General features: G+C 39.5%; 1 protein-coding gene across 7 annotated transcripts in view; it reads left to right on the top strand.

The window, feature by feature from the left end:
• LOC127427068 (C-Jun-amino-terminal kinase-interacting protein 4-like) overlaps positions 1-21,590 on the top strand; it is an 84,881-nt gene that overhangs the window by 22,582 nt on the left and 40,709 nt on the right. For 3 of the 7 annotated variants that reach the window (XM_051674409.1, XM_051674411.1, XM_051674410.1), the window contains exons 3-4: positions 12,243-12,313; positions 12,524-12,615. In XM_051674409.1, coding sequence (XP_051530369.1) covers positions 12,243-12,313; positions 12,524-12,615 — 163 coding nt within the window. The other 4 variants (XM_051674414.1, XM_051674413.1, XM_051674412.1 and 1 more) reach the window with 4 other exon arrangements.

The following is a 21,590-nucleotide window of genomic DNA, read 5'->3' as shown; positions in this document are numbered from 1 at the left end:
GTAAGACATCGTTGATATCGATAAAATCGTCCTATCTCCCAGCCCTAAATGCCATCAGTTTATTTAGTGTCCTGAGGATTAAAAAATTGTGTTCCCAGTATTTCAACAATCTGGCATAACTGAAGTGATTCCATTGGTTGGGTTTGTGCAGTGACTTTCCATTTTGTAGTTAATAGAAATGGTTGTCTGTATCTGATTGTCTGATTGTACAGTTTTTATATTGGAGAACTGTTTGATATGATGGACTGCTGTCATGGACTGATACACGCTGACCTTGCCCTTACACCTGCTTGTTCACTCACTCACTCACTCTCCACATTATTTGCGGTACTTGCAAATTTGTATAGTTAACTAAATTTTTTCACAAAAAAACATGAATCTAAGGGTAATCTGATCGCTCTTCTCCATGATGGACAGCAGCAAATGAATGCTCCAAAAGCTTTATGCAGTCGAGGCATATCCAGCTGCACAGCTGCCATTCTAACATCTTCACAGTAAAAAGAGTAAGTGGGTGTCTCCTCCTCTGTGTTACTGCATGTCATTAACACTGCGTGTCTGAACCCACATGACCAAGACCATTTACCATTACACGAATGTTAAATTAGTGGAGCAGAGTGCTTTGCGTTCACTAAAATCTTGTCTAAACTTTTGCGGGACTGCACACAGCACATGTTCATTGCATAATCTTCACGCCCTCTTCAGGAGCTACCCTGAGTGCGGTCCACGGTGCGTGTCGTAATGAGTTTATTTGGAGTGCTCACGTAATGCAATGGAAAATGAAACATTTATAAACCATGGGGTTCATGGCATATCTATAGTCGCTAAAAATTCTTTATTCGGAAAGTAAAATGTGATTACATCTTAAAGTGGAAAATAATCACGTTTATCTCAAATAATTGTGGTTAGATCAGATGATCGCAGTCAGCGATGAAATTATCATTGCAGATCTACATTTGTGTTTTTAGTTTACAGTTTTATTGTAGGTTTACTATTTTAATCTTACCAAAGTTTACTTGCATTGTCTGAGGCAAAATGTTTTAATACAAAAATAAAGGTGCTATATTTAATATGTTTACTGTACTAAATCATTAAATGACCATAATATGTCATTAGAGAATTAGGAAACATGCTAAGTTGAAATACTGGCTTCTCCGATAACAATGCTACAGCTAGTATATTCTACTTTGAAATTTCCATTCCAGACTGGAATTTTTGTTTATGTTTTGGCCTGTGTGATCCCGCCCACTGCACACTCACCTATTTTATTTCGACACTGCCGGGTTTCCAGATTTGAACAAGTTTGCAGGCAAATAACACTGCGTGCTGCAGCCATGGAAGCCAGCAAACGAACTGGATCAGAGATAACAAATTCCACCTGACCTAAAAAGCCTCGCCATCCATCTAAATACCACTGTGAGTAATAGTAAAACAAGGATGAATATTGGAGATACCTTTGGAAGATGGAGACAGCTTAAAGCCCAGAAATCCTTTAAAACGGATGCTGAGTTGGCTAATTTTCTCCTTAACAGGTAAGCATTGAGCGTCACCTAAAATTAGCTATCTAATTTATCTTGGCTGCTAGTGTGGATGGACATTTTGAGTAAATTCAACATTTGAGTACTCTCATTCATCCTCTGTGTTTCATGTGCAGCCTGGTTTCAATGCAGCCGGTAAAGTGATCCCAACTAATGCGACGGAGCGGACGGGCCACGGCCATTTACTACCTCGGCAACAACCAGCGTGACAGAAAAATACGACCACAAGCTTGACTCAAAATCGAATCAATTTACGAATGTGATTGCTCTATACGTTTAATGAATACTGACGTCCAAAGCGAGTAATGTTACTCATGCCCATCCCTAGCTACTTGCTACAGTTTTTATCTATCTAATCTAATGTAAACCTTGCATCATTTTTAGGAGAGTTTATTGTATTTTGTGACTGAATCAATGAATGTGGCAACTCGCATGAACTTCGAGTCTGGGGCGGGGCAGACAAATCTCCAATATTTTGAATTTGGACTACAGTACCCATTTCAAAAGCTTGTTGTCAATCTTACATATAACACCTTTAAACGAATAGTTCACCCAAAAGTGAAAATTTGCTGATAATTTACTCACCCTCAGGCCATCCAAGAGTTTCTTTCTTCATCTAAACAGAATTTTTGATGGTCCAAAATGCATATTTAGGGTGCATCAAAATAATCCACACGACTCCAGTCGACAAATAAAGTTCTGAACGCAAACGACTGATTATTTTTAGAAACAAAACGATACTTATATACTTTTTAACTACAAATGTTCACTTCCGTACATCTCTGTGATGTGTGCTCATGAGAGGGATGACGTAAGCTTGTTGGTAAGGTCACCATCACTATTTAGAACCCCTGTGAGCAAACTGAAGGTGACTGAGGCAAGGAACACAAAACTCCATAAGATGTTGGTTAATGGAGAAGAATAACCTTGGGAGAATCTAGGCTCACTGTGGGGGCCAGTTCCCCTTTGGCTAACCAGCATGATTATAATACCAATATTAGTTATTTATGTGCAGTGCAGGTCATGGTTTAAAATGAGTAAACTAAGTAAGTGTTAAGGTCCAGTGTTTAAAAATAAATAAAATAAATGTATGAACTGTAAGATTAATGACTAATGTCTTTTGAAGTCCATCCTGGATTAGCTGCAGAAGTTCACATAGATGCATTGTCCTTTGTTAGCTGGCTGATAAAGGCTTTTGTTGGTAGTTAAATGATAATCTATGTATTCCATTATATGAGTGTAGTCCATCAATAGACAAAGGTGATGCAGACAGAGATCAATGAGGTGCGTTGCAGTGAATCCCGAGGTTGAGACACAGAAACAAATAAAATAATATTAGCATAGATGCTATTCAATTTTATGCAGAGTTATAGATCATGATAGATTTCTGGTTCCGGCAGACCTAACTAAAGCAGCCTAATTGTGAGTTGAAGGATAAATTAGGTGTATGCCTGGCTAGATAGACGAGTCTTTAGTCTAGACTTAGATTGTGGATTTTGATATTCTAGGAACTATTAACAAGCCAGAATTTTGTGATCGTAATGAACGTGATGGAATATAGCGTGTCAGAAGGTCACTTAAGACTGTGGAGCTGGACCATTCAAACCTTTGTATGTAGTTAACAGAATTTTTAAATTAATATGAAATTTAACAGGTAGCCAATGTAACAATGATAAAATGGGGCTAAGATGATCATATTTCTTGGTTCTAGTCAGCACTCTGGCAGCTGCATTTTGAGCCAATTGAAGTTTATTTATTGAACTTGCAGGACATCCTCCCAGGAATGCATTACAATAATCTAGTCTTGAGGTCATGAATGCATGAATTCATTTTTCGGCAACAGCAACAGAGAGCATGTGTCGTAACTCAGCGTTATTTCTGAGGTGGAAGAATGCTGTTCTACAAACATTGGAAATTTGATTTTCAAAGGACAGATTGGTACAAATATAACACCCATGTTCTTGGCTGTAGAAGACGACGTAACAGTACATCCATCGAGAGTCGAATTATATTTTAGCTGCTTATTTTTAGAGGTTGTTGATCCAATAATTAGTACCTCTGTTTTGTCAGAATTGAGTAGAAGGAAATTTCTGGCCATCCAATCTTTGATTTCATTGATACACTCTGCTAATTTGGAGAATTGTGAATTTTCATTGGGTATAGAAGAAATGTAAAGTTGGATATCGTTGGCATAACAGTGGAAACTTATTCCATGATTCCTGATCATGAAAAAGGGGAGGGGAGAAAAAAAAGAAAAAGGAAGAGGTTCTGAGATTGCAGGGAATACCTCTTTTAAGAGCTTAGTTGGTATTGGTACATGTTGTGGCTTTCGATTTTTTTTTTTTCTTTTCTCTCCCCTTTTCTCCCCAATTTGGAATGCCCAATTCCCAATACGCTCTAAGTCCTCGTGGTTGCGTAGTGACTCGCCTCAATCCGGGTGGTGGAGGACAAATCTCAGTTGCCTCCGCATCTGAGACCATCAGTCTGCGCATCGTATCACGTGGCTTGTTGAGCACATTACCACGGAAACGTAGCGCGTGTGGAGGCCCATGCTATTCTCCGCGGCATCCACACACAACTCACCACGTGCCCCACCGAGAGCGAGAACCACACATTATAGTGACCACGAGGGGGTTACCCTATGTGACTCTACCCTCCCTAGCAACCGGGCCAATTTATTTGCTTAAGAGACCTGGCTGGAGTCACTCAGCACACTCTGGATTTGAACTCATGACTCCAGGGGTGGTAGTCAGTGTCAATACTCGCTGAGCTACCAGATTTTTTGTTAAGTTTTGTTAGCTCTTCATGACATATGACAGCGAAGGATTGAAGTTACTCGTGAGGAAAATTATGAGACACTGTTTTCTGAGGTGCTGTGACAGTTGATTGCATAGTTCCAATTTTATTTCTGATTATTTCAATTTGATCAGCAAAGAAATTCATGAAGTCATTACTATTGTGCTGCATTGGAATATCTGGTTCAGTCGATGCTTTATTCCTAACCAATTTAGCCACAGTACTGAATAAACACCTTGGATTGTTGTGGTTATTTTCTATGAGTTTGTTAAAATATGCTGACCTGGCAGCTTTTAGTGCCTGTCCGTAGCTACAGACACTATCCTTCCATGCACCGCCAAATACCTCTAATTTTGTATTCTTCCACTTGCACTCCATTTTCTGAGCTGCTCTCATGAGAGCATGAGTATTTTCTTTAATCGAAGTGTGGTGACACTATTAAAAGTGCTAGAGAAGGCTGTATTTATATTTTCTGTTATTACATCAAGTTCTACTAGACTTTTTGGCTTACTGAGTATGTGAGACAATTCTGGAAGATTATTAGTGAAGCTAACTTTAGTGGTTGAAAGAAAAGTTCTACCTGAACGATAGCGTGGTGTAGATTGTGACATTAGCTGATCGCAGCAAACAAGAGACGAGGTAATGATCTGAGATGTCATTGCTCTGCAGTAGAATTTCTATAGTATCAACATCAACTCCATATGACAGAATTAAATCTAGCATATGATTATGGTGATGATTTGGTCATTTTGTCTGACTCCAAGAGAGTTGAGAATATTGATAAATGCTAATCCCAATGTGTCATTTTCATTATCTATGTGAATGTTGAAGTCACCAACAATTAAAGCTCTATATACATTAGGGCTGCAACTAACGATTATTTTGATAATCGATTACTCTAATGATTATTAGAGTATTCTGCTATTGTTGCAACGATTAATCATTAGCTCTTAACCGATTATTCAGCTTGTGCACCGACTTAATCATCTTTTAAACATCTTAAATAAAAGTGTATTTTTTCACTTGGTTATACTTCTGCGAGTGCAGTAAAGACAAAATATACTTGTATTCAAGATCTATTCTCTAAAAGCAAGTCTAAATATCTTATATGCTGCTTCTCAGGTGAATGCTTCTTTTTTAAAGGATTTTTAGATATTTTAAAATATTTGTATTTTTTATATTATATTCAACATTTTCAGATAACAATATTTTCTTCTGCAGCATAGCTGCTAAAGAAAATGTACCTTGTTTTAAAGGAGTTTTAGATATTTATATTTGAAAACAAGCCAAAACAAAAACAATCAAAAACTTATTTTGTTGCAGTGTATAATGAGGCGAAGACTACCTCTCTCACCTTTCTTTTCACTTCAATCCATCTTTAACTCACAAAAAAACAAACTCTTTCGTATTAAGAAAGCTGCGTATTGCCAATGTACTTCACGATAAGAAATGCACAGTGACATATATTATGATTCAATAAGTCGTGGGCCATCATGTTATAATCTAGCTGCATTAAGCGCGCATGCTCAAGGGATGAGCATCCCTGTGACAGAGTGTGCCTCAGCCGGGTGCAGTTTCAATCTCTCCCCCTTAGATCGAGACATTCGCGCAACTCATAGAAGAGGCGTTGACTGCACAGAGAAATGCCAGTTTCGGAGTTTGTAGTTATTTACATAATCTGCTTCCGTATTATTTGAACTTTATTAAAGCTATAACGCATTAAATATAACTGCATTTAAGATGCAACACCGGGGTGTTTCCTTTAAAGAGCTCCAGCTCCACTTATTCCATAACGAGAGTGCTTCTGTATTTACTTATTTTGTATTTTTGCATTATAATTCCCACATACTTTGTGATCTACATCACCAGAAGCTGTTTGGAAAGTTTAGAGTGCACCTGGACTGTGAGCTGTGTAATTCTTCCTCTCCTCAGTCAGGCGCGAGCTGCAGTGCTGCTTTTGTGCGCCATCATTAGAGTTTAATGGGATCTCATGTTACATTAAATGAGATCAAATGACTATTTGCCAACAAAAATTTTTGTTGACAATTCTTTGTTGTCTACGTTGTCGATAACGTCGACTAATCATTTCAGCCCTAATCTACATTAACTACTAGATCTGATAGAAAATTTGCAAATTCACCAAGGAAATCTGAGTACCGCCCAGGTGATCTATATACTGTAGCAAGGGCAAAAGACGACAGAGATTTTTTATTTATATCTGACGGTGTCACATTAAGCAATATTAGTTCAAAAGACTTAAACTTATATCCTGACCACTGAGTAACACCAAAAACTTCACTGTAAATTGTAGCAACACCTCTTCCTCGACCCTTCAGATGAGGCTTATGTGAGTAAATTCATTTAAACTAATATATTCATCTGGTTTAAGCCAGGTTTCAGTCAAACAGAGCACATCCAAACTATAATCTGTAATAATTTCATTTACAGTTAGTTTTGGTAGAAAGAGATCTAATGTTGAGTAGCCCAACCTTTTATATGATGTTTATCTTGTTTTTTTTTTAAAGTTTGATCTTAATCACATTTTTTCTAAATGATTTAGTGAGGGGTTTGTGTTTGGTAGTTTGGGGAACAGACACAGTTTCTATATGATATCTAGGCGATACAGTCTCTGTGTTGTAGTTTATGTGATCTGTGTGATGTCTCAAGGCATCTAGCAGACATTCGGATTAACCAGTTTGTCTGCTTCCTGACCTGGGCCCCAGTTAGTCAAATACTATCACTATTAAGACTATGAGCCAAATTACTAGAGAGGAGAGCAGCACCTTCCCAGGAGGGATGGAGTCCGTCTCTCTTTAGCAAGTCAAGTATACCCCAAAAACTCTTCCAATTGTCTGTAAATCCTATGCTATTCTCTGTGACACCACTCAGACATCCAGCCATTCAGTGACGCTAATCTACTATAAACTCGTCACCACGATGAGCAGGGAGGTGGCCAGAGCATGTTACAGTGTCTGACATTGTTTTTGCAAGTATACACACCTTTTTAACATTATCTTTAGTGATCTCCGACTGCCAAAGCCGGACATTGTTAGTGCCGTCATGAATAACAATTTGAGAAAATCTACATTTAGCATTAGCCAGCACTTGTAAATTTTATCTGATGTCAGACTCCCGAGCCCCGGAAATGCATTTAACAATGGTAGCTGGAATTTCTTACAATAAAATCATCAATTATTAGGGCTCTTTCAACATGATTCTCAGTGGGTGCATCACTGAGTGGGGAGAATCGACAGGAACGGGAGAGTAGTGTCGCTTTACTGAGCGAGTCTGCCACCGTGACGTCACTCAAATGCCCTGCTGTGGGGGCTCTACAGCCGGAACCAAAGTGTATGTGTGTTGCTCGCTGTACTATCTGCACCCAAAACAGTGTCTACCAGCTTCTCTTTCTCACTGACCTCCACTAGCATTTGGATGCGTGTCTTTAAGTCATTAACCTTCTCCGTCAGCCTGATAAATTCCTTACATTTATCACATGTGAATCCCTCACTGCTGACGGAAGAAGCTATAGCAAACATATGGCATGCAATACAGGAAGAAAAAACATGAGCGGATGCTATGACTTACCGCAGTTGTTTGTTTGTTGTTGTGAAGGTTGTTTTTTTTTGGGGGGGAAGGTTTTTTTCCCCTTCTTCTCCCAATTTGGAATGCCCAATTCCCAATGTGCTTTTAAGTCCTCGTGGTCGCGTAGTGATTCACCTCAGTCCGGGTGGTGGAGGATGAATCCCAGTTGCCTCCGCGTCTGAGACCTTCAACCCGTACGCCTTATCACGTGGGTTGTTTAGCGCGTTGCCACGGAGACATAGCACGTGTGGAGGCTTCACGCCATCCACCGTGGCAACCACGCTCAACTCACCACGTGTCCCACCGAGAACAAACCATATTATAGCGACCATGAGTTCCACTTTGATGTGGACACAGAAGAACTTGAAGCTGCTGACTCTCCACCAGTGCTCCATTGATGGTGATGGGGCTGTGTTCTGTGGTCTTTTCTCCTGAAGTCCACCACAAGCTCCTTGGTCTTGCTGACGTTGAGGGAGAGATTGTACTCCTGACACCAGCGTGTCAGAGTGTGTGCACCTCCTCTCTGTAGGCTGTTTCATCATTGTCAGTGATCAGACCTACCACCATCGTATCATCAGCAAACTTAATGATGGCATTGGAGCTGTGTGTTGCCACACTGTCATGTGTGTACAAGGAATACAAGAGTGGGCTGAGAACACAGCCCTGCGGGGCTCCAGTGTTGAGGGTCAGTGATGAGGAGATGTTGCTGCCTATTCTAACCACTTGGCATCTGCTTGACAGGAAGTCCAGGTTCCAGCTGCACAGCGAGCTGTTTAAGCTCAGAGCCTGGAGTTTCACATCAAGCTTTGAGGGCACTATGGTGCTGAATGCTGAGCTGTAGTCTACAAACAGCATTCTCACATAAGTGTTCTTTTTTTCCAGGTGGGAGAGAGCAGTGTGTATTGTAGATGCAATGGCATCATCAGTGGAGCGGTTGTTGCGCTAAGCAAACTGCAATGGGTCCAGTGAGGCAGGCAGCACAGAGCAGATGTAATCTCTGATTAGTCTCTCAAAGCATTTGCTGATGATGGGTGTCAGAGCAACAGGATGCCAGTCATTTAAGTGATTTTTGATTGCTTTGGTACAGGCACAATGGTGGACATTTTGAAGCATTTGGGGACTACAGACAAGGAGAGGGAAAGGTTGAAAATGTCAGTTAAAAACACTAGCCAGTTGGTTCACGCACGCTCTGATGACGCGTCCCGGAATGCCGTCTGGACCCGCGGTTTTACGGATATTCACCCATCGGAAGGATCGGGTTACATCCGCTACAGAGACGGAGAGTGAACTAACCTCTGTAGCTTCGGCCGCGAGAGCTCTCTCTGCGAGGGCAGTGTTATAAAAAGTGTTTAGCTCATCCGGGAGAGAGGCAGCGGTGTTCATGGTGGAGTTTTTATTCCCTTTGTAGTCCGTGATGATATTAATTCCCTGCCACATGCTTCTAGAGTTGGTGGTGTTAAACTGTCCTTCAATCTTGTCCCTGTACTGGCGTTTGGCTGCTCTGATAGATTTGCGGAGTGCATAACTGGCTTGTTTATGCTCCTCTGCATTCCCGGAATTAAAAGCGGAGGTCCGCGCATCATTGTGCAGCGCGAACATCACTATTTATCCATGGCTTCTGGTTCGGATAGATCCGTATTTTTTTTTGGTCGGAACAACATCCTTTACGCACTTTCTGATGAATCACGTTACGCTATCAGCGTACACCTCGATGTCGTCATCAGAGGCGGACCGGAACATCTCCCAGTCCGCGTGATCAAAACAGTCTTGTAGCGTAGATTCTGATTGGTCTGACCAGCACTGGATCATTCTGAGGGTGGATGCTTCCTGTTTCAGTTTCTGCCTGTAAGCAGGCAGAAGTAGAACGGAAGAGTGGTCTTATTTGCCAAAATGGAGGAGGGATTTGTAGACATCCCGGAAGGGAGAGTAGCAATGGTCCAAAACCCGGTCCCCTCGTGTGATGAAAATGATATGTTGGTGGTATTTTGGTGCGATTGATTTGAAATTGGCTTTGTTAAAGTCCCCGGTCACAATGAACGCAGCCTCAGGGTGCGCGGTTCCCTGCTCAATTATACTCCCATACAGTTCCTTGAGTGCCCGGTCTGTGTTGGCTTGTGGGGGGATGTACACAGCTGTGATAATGACCGTTGTGAATTCCCTCAGTAGCCAGAATGGTCGACACAGAAGCATAAGAAATTCCAGATCAGGAGCGCAGAAAGACTTTCGTTCCTCTGATCACACCAGGATTTGTTGATCATAAAACATACACCACCACCTCTGCTTTTACCTGAGAGCTCTTTCGCTCTATCCGCTCAGTGCATGGAGAACCCCATGTGTTCAATGGCTGAGTCTGGAATCTCCGCAGATGTCCAAGTTTCTGTAAGGCAGATAATGCAGCAGTCCCTCGTCTCTTGTTGGAAAGAGATCCGTGCTCTCATCTCGCTGAGCTTGTTACTCAGAGACTGAACATTTGCCAGTAGAATACTGGGCGACGTCTTACTCTGATGAGAATGCCGGCTCTGTTTCCCCTTTTCCTTCTGCGTTTCCGCAGCTGGGCAGCCCAAACAAAGGGCTCCGCTGGCGTGTTTGTAAACAGCGGGTCGGCACTGAGGAATTTTAAGTTCGGTTTTCGGTGTGTAATTGCAGAACCAATGTCCAAAAGTGTTTGTCTATCGTAGAGAATAAGGCAGACAACATCCAAGACAAAAACATAAGAACTGTAAACAAAACAAACAAAAAACTGCAATGTTGTGTCGGAGCTCGCAACGCAGCAGCCATACTCGGCGCCATCTTGAGTCATATGTGATATCATATCATATGCAGTCCACCAATAATGTTAGAGCGACAGCAGTAGGAATATCCAGGAGCGACTTCATAGTACAGAGACTAGCGACATCAAGCGATAAAATTGTTGCATGTGTGTACTAGGGGTGTAACGGTACAGTTGGCCACCCACAATTCGGTAAGCACTGGCACCGCAGTTCACCAAGTTTATTGACGCATCTGGATCACAAGTTTTTGCAAAGATAATAGCGTCAAATAGACACGCACAGTTACAACCTCTGCTTATGCACCTGAATGGATCTGTAAATGGATATGCTCCACCTGTGTTTCACATGAGTCAGCTTAATGACATCACAGTTGCATGTTGTGTGTAGTTGAAAATGGCAAGTGCCAAGCAGAGAAAACGAGCCGCTGATAGAGATGTTTCCCTACTCCGCTTATGGAGATGTGTGATTTCCGCGTGTGATTAAAACACTCGAGCTGCATCACAACATGCCTCGTATCCATTTTAATAGCAAAGTTCCTTCTATAGTGATATACAGCTTCAGAATATTGAATATATGTGCAGTAGAGTTTGAAATGCATTTTTTGTCGATGCTAGTAGCGTAATAGTGCGGGTATTAAGTTAAAATGTCGATTTAGTGGTTAGAGAAAATAGTTTTTTTTAGTTAAAGGCCCTAACGAAACGTAACCATGGTTTTACTATAGCAGTATTGTAGTAACCATGACTGCTGTCACCATGGTTTTCTTTGCAGAAATCATGGTTTTGATAGTTAACCATGGTTTTATAACAGTAATACTGTAGTTTCCATATATTAACCATGATTATACTATATATTGTAAACATGACAGTAACCATGTTGATTTTGTTGTTACTCTGTTTTTACCACAAATACCATAGTTAAACTGTGGTTACTGTAAAACAATGATTTTTATTAAGGGCAAACCTGTTGAAGTGTTTGTTACCAAATAGAGTATTCTTAGTTTGGATTTGGCAGAAATATATATTTTTTCTGAACATGGCAAATACCGAACCATACCGAAACCGTGACCCCTAAAACTGTGATACAAACCGAACTGTGAGAAATTTGAACCTGTGTACGGGGCTTTATGCACATACAGTACATTTGCAAATTTGGCATCAAAGCTCACAGCCACAAAACTACAAGTTTGATTTAAAGCTGCCTTTTCCTGAAAGAATTATGGTGTGTAAACCTAGCCTGACACCTGATGGCCATTTGGAGCGTTTCCCTAAGCCCAAAAAGTTTTCTCAGGATTTGTGCTGGCATAAGATTGATTTCTGTGGCATTACCGACCCCTTGTGGCTGCATGTTGTTACTATAGCATGAAACCACTGTCTCAGGAGGCTATTCCCTTACCAATGCCTTTACCTCAGAGGATAAATACAATCACAGTAGACCTGTGTTATATATTTAGATTACCTTGTAAGTAAAGGTATGGGCTGGTAAATAAATTGTTGAAGATAGTTTACGTAAAATAAAGATACATAAAGATTTTAAGATGATGCTATTCTTTTGTTATTAGTTGGAAGATTAGAAGAGCGTGAAGCTGAGCTGAAGAAAGAGTACAATGCCCTGCATCAAAGACACACTGAGGTGAGAACCACTGTATTTAACATCCCCAGTGATTAAAGTGTTTTTCTCTTTATGTTGTGTAAGTGCCAGTGTGAAAGATGTTTTGCATGTGTAAAGCTGTCTTTTGCAGCTTTCACCAAACAACAGTGTGGGTGTCCCATGACAGACTGTTCAAACAAACTGCCTGATATCACACTGACTGTGTATCTCTGCCCCTATTTTGACATACAGATGATCCACAGTTACATGGAGCACTTGGAACGTACCAAATACCAGCAGCTGACGGGGGAAACTGCAGACTCCGGGACCCTGGGCAGAATGAAGTGAGATTCTTTTCCCTGATGGTGAATTTTCTGTGCCACTCATAAATACTAAAGTGTATTTCATCCACCAACACAATTAGAAACATTATTAATCAATATTAACATGAATAATATTGACAATAAGACTATAAATACTATACATGTTAATCAGTTACTGCTAGGGCTGGGCGATAGGAAAATGTTATCAGATATCGACAATATCACACAAAGATCCCGATGCCGATTGTGACACTCAGTTGACAGACGATGATCGACAATATCGGGAAATGGCAAAACCGTGGATCTGGGAAGTCGGCAAATATATTAAACAGAGGCCAGGGTGTGAAACTAGCACCCGCCAAATGCGAAGAGGCTGAATCCAGTTTGCGAGTGTCTCACTTCCTCGTCAAAATGTATTTCATGTGCGAGTAATTTAACATCTCGGAGTGACACATGACAAGAAATGACATGCACTTGAAGAAACACACTTTATTATATTTTAAAGAACTGACATATTCGCTGATTGTTCAGAGGTGTGCAAAGAATCAGAAACGATTGTCTCGTGGAACAAGCGCACGTAAACAGTTTTCGCTCTTTTTTTTTTTTTTTTTTTTTTTTTTTTCCTCTGTTTCATTCATCTGAAAACTTTTTGCAAGAATAATGTAGTCTATGAGAATGTTGCAAATGATCTCCAATCATGTCAGGAGGTGCTGTCGTGTGCTTTATTTCCACGGACCAGTTTTACGGTTAACATGCATTGTGAACGCAACTCTGGTTCAGTAAAATATAATATTTGTATTAAAGAAACAAAGACGAAAGTGATGAAATCATAAAATAATACAAGACACGTTCACCTTGAACCTACAATTGAGTTTTATTTTATTTTCTTTAGGCAGCATTAACTGTATTACCAAAACGCAATGCAAACACAAATTCGGTAAGAACACAGATTTGGCAGCTTTATTTTGGGAACACAAGGGGATCTATTAGGTTTTATTATTATGATTATTATTATCTTTACGTTTATAATTGTCTTTAGTTCTTAATCTGTAGGATATTAGTAATTTTCCACCTGTTGTCGTTGACGGATGCTTGTGTGATGGCAAATGGAACTGTTGGAGATGGTAAATGTTTGGCTTTGGGGAGGTGGTTAAATAAGATATTTTGATCACTTAGTTATTTTATTGCTTTTTTTGTTGAAAGTGCATTTTGACCTTTTATGTTTTTTGGGTTTCAATAAATGAATAAAATTTTTAAAGCAAAATCAAGAAAGCAAAAATATTCACCAACCCTCGGCAGGGGGGTTGACGATCTAATCGTATATCGTGATATTTTTAAGGTGATTATCGATAAAATATTTTTTACATATCGCCCAGCCCTAGTTTCTGCTGATATAAAGCAAGTCTTAGTTCATTGCTTTTGCTGTAATATTGATGCAGTTTAGTGAGCAATTGCTGGTATGAATCATTCTGCGGGCATTATATACTAACAGCCTCTTTAAGCTCTAACACATACAGCTGCTGTAAGTATCTGTTAATATTGGTCAGTAGTGTGTCTCTCAGCTGAGTGTGATGTTGATGGATGGAGAGAGAGAGAATCTGTCTGGCTTTTGTTAATTAACAAAAGCAGTGAGACAGATCACAGTCATTCTGTGATAGATTGACAGTGTGCAAATGGGGACCGAACATCATTGTGGCGGAACGACCCGCCCCTCCCTCTCGTCATCGTCACCTTGGCTCTGAGGGCCGTCCTTCAGCCAGAGCGCACCTCTTCTCAGCTTCAAATCTCCACGTATGCACACACTGGCATCCTCGCACAGCCAGGACAAGAGTGGGGAGGGTTCGGCTGAATTAGATGTGCCGCCATACTCCATGGCTTCTTACTCCAAATGCGAGTAATAATTTACTTTTGAAAAAAAAAAAAAATGAAATTGAAATAAATTGAGTTACTCATCAGTGACCGGTTACTTTATAAAGAACTGCAACATAAAGTCAAACTGTAAGGCCCTTTTCACATCACAAGCATGAGCAATGCGTGAGCAGTGTGTATTTTTTTCCACATCCATTATAACTGGATATAGCATTCACATCGGAAGCGTCAGCAGCATGTCAAAGCGTTGAGTGAGCTGCAGTGTAGCGGGGGTTTTAGCACCAAGGCTTTTTTTTATGACACAAGTACACATTGCAGAGAATAAGCATATGTATATTTGTAGTCTAGTGCGTTTTTATATGATTTAGAGCATGTTGGAAAAAATGCACTATTGTCGGATGTAATGTAAAATAAAAATGAATGAAATAATTTTAATTATATAGCTTAGGCAGAAGAATGTTTTTTTCATTTAAAACTGCAGGATACAAGTTGTAGGCTTAAACAAACAAAATAAAACTGGCTAGGATAGACTATTATATATAGAGCTGGTCTAAAGGTTTAACAGCAACACCCATCCACAGCCGAATGTGCTGCCAAAAGTAAACAAATACACGTGACAGCTCGTATGGTTAAAACTTACCTTTCTTGGATGACACAAGACATATTGTGGAGAGCCAAAGTGCTACATGACCCTCAACTTACATTTTATAAGTAATGGTTATTGTATGGTCAGCAAGTTATTATTGCACAATAAACCCCGACAAGGTGATCAGGACCCTGACACGAAGCGGAGGGGTTATTCTTGCCAGTCCAGCGTTTGGAAGGGTCCACCATGCAGAAGTAGAAGTTGCTTGAGTGGTCAGTGGGTTCCCGCCAAATTCTTGGGATAGCGAACTTCATGGCTCTCTTTTCCCATCTGTACCATCCTACAAAAATAAATTTATTTCACCCATGACTAATGTGTAAGAGATTCTCACAACATTTTTCATATATGATATGATTAAATAACATTGAAAATTGTAAAACATTTTAAAATTAAAAACTTTTAAAATTTTAAAAATTAACAAATTTTATAACAAAATTCCAAGCAACAATTGTCCATTTTACCTTCCAGAGTTTTTTGTAGTGCTCGCAGCTGAAATGAGATGCCCAGGGTTTGTCTTGATCCCCGACAGGCATGCCGAAATATGCCTTGTAGGCCTCACATATCTTAGCAGATGTTTCCACGGAGTATTTTTTTGCTCTTGTCTTGATAAATTGGCCACAGACATAGCAAAATGAGTCTGCCAGATGCTTGCAGCCTCTTGATGCCATCTCAGAAAAATGGAGATATGTATCCACTTAGGCAGCTGGAACTAAACTGAACTGGTGGGCTTAAGGCCCCTATATTTATACTACTATTTATATTACTGGAAAGTTCTAGGAAGTTCTAGAAGTTACTCCAAGTTTACTCAGCACTGAATCTATCTGGAATGTTCTGGAAAATAGGTAAATTTCAAAATATCATTGTCTTAGCCACAAAAGCAAAGTTTGTGGGGAATAATAGCCATTTTCTATACTTTTGAGGCATAAGCAATTAGGAAATAACACTTACTACCCAGGAACCAAAAAAAAAAAAAAAAAAACATTTGTTACACTGTTTTCATTTAAATTATGTCATTTGAGAAGAAATAAATCACTGAACAGCTGGATCACCTGGTTTGCATCAGAGTTCTGTTGTTGTTTGTTTTGTGAAAATGACCATCTGACTCCTCAATATTCAGCCTATAACAAGACTGTTTGCCAAATAAATAAATAAATGAACATGAAACATTGATTTGCACTGAAATTCTGTAATTATGTGAGAAGAAATAAATCGCTGAACAGCTGAAATCCACCTCCGGTTTGCGTCAGAGTTCTGTTGGTGTTTACTTTGTAAAAATGACCGTCTGACTCCTCATTATTCAGCCTATTACAAGACTACTTGCTAAATAAATAAATAAATGCACATGAAACATTGTTTTGAGTGAAATTATTTTATTAGTTTACTTGTAGAGATCGCACAGTGATCCAAGAAGCAGGAGAGATGGCTTGCAGAACCCGGATGAGCAGTCTGATAGGTCTAAATCCCCCGGATGTGCGGTTGTTACAGAGCAATATCTGACCACTGGATGGCGCCATTGACTAATCAGAATCGAGTATTCCAGAGAACCGTGTAATAAGGATTAATTGAAGGAATATTCCAGGTTCAATACAAGTTAAGTTCAATTGACAGCATTTGTGGCATAATATTGATTACCACAAAAAATAATTTTGACTTGCCCCTCCTTTTTAAAAAATAAATAAATAAAAGCAAAAATCAGTATTACAGTGAGGCACTTACAATGGAAGTGAATGGGGGCCAATTTTTAACGTTAAAATACTCACTGTTTCAAAAGTTTAGCCTCAAGACATAAACAATATGTGTGTAAACATGATTTTAGTGTGATATCACCTACAAACCTTTTCTGTGTAAAGTTAGGGCCAATTTTACAACATGAAGATATAATGTCAACAAACCCTAAAACAACTGTAAAAATTACGATTTAAACAAATTTACAGCTTAAATAAGACATGAGTTTTAACAGAATAATAAATGTTAGTGCTTTTATAAAATTATAAGCTTCACATTTCTGTTTAAACCCTCCAAAAATTGGCCCCATTCACTTTCATTGTAATTGCATCACTGTAACCTCGATGTTTGCTTTTTTTTTTTTTTTTTTTAAATAAAAGGAGGGATGAGTCTAAATTAATTTTTGTGGTAATCAACATTATGCCACAAATGCCGTCGATTGAGCTTCACTTGTATTAAACCCGGAGTATTCCTTTAACAAAGGAAAAGGCATGGGATGTAATTGCTTTGGCTGTTGGTGCAGATGGTGAGTTAACATTGTTTTCTTTGGAAATGCGTCCTTATTCTTATGAACACTTAAAAGTTTTGGCTGATGTTTGAACAAAGATATCTCTATTCAATGGTTGTATATAATAACTTTATTTCTGATGATACATCCGAGTGTTAGATCCAAACTGAGTGATCATGTCATGTGCAAAACAACATTCAAAGGCTCGTCGCCCTCACCCTCATGTACAAACCTAGTTTCTCCACTGGATGATGATATTTGTAAGGATCAGAGCTTATTTTGTTGGCTGCCACTTCATAAACTAATTCTACTACATTAGGTTACACCAGCATCAATTAAATACGATTTCAAGATCATCAGGTTTGTACAGCTTATCAATTGCGCACTCCTGATAAACATTTTATAAGAAAATACTCAACATAGTAGCTTAGAAATACTTCATTTTCAGTCCAGAGCTGTAGACTGATTTATCTCAAGTGTCACAGTGACCTGCGCTGTTAATCACTAATATGCAAAGAAAAAAACGACTAAATTCCATTGTCATAAGGACAAAAAAATAAATGATTTTGTTTTTAAATAATGCAAAATACAGATGATAAGTTAATTTTGGACCCTGGTTTTATTCCTGAATCCTGTCTATTGTGTGGCATTGCATCTAGCAGTTTTTCATATTTATGATGCCAGACAACATGTTGTTTTCTTTATATTTTAAAATGCATAAATACAATGGCCACTTCCTTTCAAGTACTTCAAAGTCAGGACTCCATTCACCTGACTGCAGTTGGATTGGACTTTTGTGATCCCAGAAGAGGAGCTACAGTGTGTGTTTTTAATGTAGGTTCCCTTTATTGTCCTCCATGATCTGCATGCATCCTACTCCTTGTTTTTTTTTTCTCTCTCTCTTCTCTCCCACAACCAATCAGCTGTACAAGAAAAGGCATGCAAATTAGCTTTTAATTCTAATGTTGGAGAGAGAGAGAGGTTGAGAGAGGTCCCAGTATTGTGCAGAAGTGACAGAGCTGTTCATTAAACAGCCAAGCGAGTTACAGAAGACAGTGGGTGAGCACTGAAAACAACACTCAGGGGGAAAAAAACTGCTGCTGCAAAGCCGGTCCTCGTACTATGCTGCGTGAGTGCATGCGCTGCTCAACGGAGTGGATGATGTCACAGCACTGAGAGGCTGCAGAGCCACACATACACACATAGACACAGATTCTCGTGCTGTGCCGGTGTGTATGGGATTGTTTTTGAGTGTTGGGGGGCGTGGGGGGTCCTGGCAGACCATAGCATGTGGTGGCAGCCATGAGTCCAGGATGCATGCTGCTGTTTGTCTTTGGCTTCGTGGGAGGAGCGGTGGTTAACTCTGCCATTCTGGTCTCTCTCTCGGTGCTGCTGCTGGTGCATTATTCTATCTCCAATGGCCTGCCCGCCATCACACACTCCCTGCCTCGGATCAGCAGCAGGTATGCATGGAGAGTGTGTTTGTGGATGTGTTAACCTAGTTTCTTGCTATACGTTTACTTAGACCAGTCTTTGCTGCTACTGTGCTGAGTTTGAAACCCTTTGTAGTGTTATCATCATCACAGGTTGTTTGTTTACAGGCTGCATCCACCCCTCTTATATCTTGAATTGTATATCTGAGCTTTGATCTTCTGAATGTTAAGCCTTAATTTTCCCTACGTTTCCATCAATCTCTCGTTTTACTCTACTGATGACATGCATGGTTTTCCCTAGTCTTTCCAGTCTCCACCCAGATATCAGTCTATTCTTACCACCATGTGTCTTACTCTATGGACTGTAGTCTCAGAGGTGTAGTAAACAAGAGCTGAGTGTTGAGGCAGGGGGTTATGCGGCAAGAACCAGCATGACACAGAGAGACACAACAAAGATGTCACTTCTTAACTGTCTTTCAGATTCTTTCATAAAACACTACCGACATCTCACTTTTAAATATGTTTACAATGCCAACAGATTTATTTTTCTTCCTTTATGGCTTTCAGTTAGTTCATTCTCTAGGTTTGAGTCCACACTGAAACTGCACTGGAGTTGCATCTAGATGCAACTGAACACCTGATATTGTTTGCTGCTTTCGAAGAGCTTTCTGTACATTTCAGGTGATTTAAAACTGGTCTCAGAGCTGTAGTGTTGTTTAATCAAGTAATTTATATTTCAAAGTAAACAGTAATCAAAAAATAGGAGTCTTCATCTGAACTTGAGCTGTTCACCTTTACAAACTAATATTTATGCTAATTTATACCACGGGTCTGTTGAATGCTTGATTCTGATTGGTTGACGGATGTTCTAATGTGTGGAATTCTTTTCTAGTAAACGCAGGACTATGAAGTAGTTCCAGGCCTTGACGGCATAACAGTTCCATATCACTTTGCCAAATTATTTCAGTTATTTCAAAGAGCTGTACAGGCTTCCACAGCAAAATAACCATATAAATCAAAGACATTGGTTAAAGTAAATCGGTTAAGAATGTCAAACAATGTCTATAAGATACTACATATATTTCAATTTCGGTTGAAAAGCGTCACCTTCACTTACACGCTCACAAACATACAAACGCACGCGCACACATGCACACTCACATAGAGACTCGAGTCGCAACCAACAAACAGAGTCACATCCCCGTGACTTGATCAATACAACAGTTTCTATTATCCGAAATAACTTTTAATATGTGCAACTTTTAATGTTTCAGTGCAGTTCGCCCTAATCAGCCTCACATAGCTATAATGGAAAGCACTGTAGTGTTACCCCTCCCCCTTCGCTCTCACACAAACTCTGTTGTTTAGCAGTGCTGAGAAATATACTTAAACTTACATCTTGGCAATTTGAAGCGATATTATTCCTGACGAGAGCCACTTTAAACACAGGTAATTTCACACACATCTCTCTCTTAGTTAAATGTACAGTTATTAATTATGTACTTCTTGAGTTTGCAAGGATTAGGGAAAGTTAACAGTAGATCTGTAACATTTTACTTAGTAAATTTGTGACACTTGTTGACTGTTTTGCTGAGATCTCGCTCTCTTCAGTAGGAGGTATGGCACATTTGCTGATACAAAATGTTGGAGGGGTGACAGACATACCAACTCACCACAACACTCTCTCTCTTAATCCCTGGCTGTCACGAGGAGCTTGCCGAAATAACAACAGGAGTACCGCGTGAGCATAAACAATTGTAATAGTGATTTAGGATGCGATTCATGGAGTAACTTGATCTTGTGAAGCCATTAAATCTCAGCAGGGAGACCCGACAGTGAAGGAATTAACGCAATGAACGCTTCTTCAGAGATACTCTTATTATATATATATATATATATATATATATATATATATATATATATATATATATATATATATATATATATATATGTATGTATATGTATGGAGATAACAACCTCCGCGGTTCTATCATAGGAGAGAGCTTAACGGTCAACTAGCATGTTACGACAGTAAGTCATTGTTTGCGGATACCATATAAATGAGTGAGGAGAGCCGTGAAGTGACACCTACCTGTCGCAAAATCGTCTGTGACTTCTCTTATTAAACAGCAATTTATCGTAATAAACTTCACACATAGTTCATTCCAAAAGGATTATTTAGTGTAAAACATGTTGAAGATTAGCTGAAAGGCAGTCAGTTAACAAAAGCAGTTTATTCCGCACACTGAAGCATATCCTCCATAGACATCCATTCAAAAAGAATGGTCTCCTCGCCAGTGTACCACCATAGAATGTCTATGGGAGCGCCGCGTTATGCTATTTTAGGCTAAGTTTGTATGCTCTCCTATTAGAAGGGTTTTAGCTCCGTCTCTCACCTACTACCCGGCGATTATTAATGAAGCTACCACCTGAAAATCGCTGGAAAAATCATCTAGTGTGACGCCGGCTTAAAGGAGTATTCTGGGTTCAATACAGGTTAAGCTAAATCGACAGCATTTGTGGCATACTGGTGATTACCACAAAAATTTATCTAGACTCGTCACAGAACACAGAAATGTGAAGCTTATAATTTTATAAATGTTAAAACTTGTGTATTATTTTAGCTGTAAATTTGTTTCAATTGTCATTTTTACAGCCATTTTAGGGTTTGTTGACATTGTCATGGTAACATAGTTGTAAAATTGGTTATAACTTTACACAGAAAAGATTAGTAAGTGATTTTATCTCACAAAAATCATGTTAACATGCATATCCTTTGTCTTGTGGCTATACTTTTGAAAAAGTGTTTTAACTT

Source organism: Myxocyprinus asiaticus, chromosome 36 (genome assembly GCF_019703515.2).
Source record: "Myxocyprinus asiaticus isolate MX2 ecotype Aquarium Trade chromosome 36, UBuf_Myxa_2, whole genome shotgun sequence".
In the NCBI taxonomy this organism is placed as follows: Eukaryota; Metazoa; Chordata; class Actinopteri; order Cypriniformes; family Catostomidae; genus Myxocyprinus; species Myxocyprinus asiaticus.
This window is presented reverse-complemented; position numbering and strand designations above follow the sequence as displayed.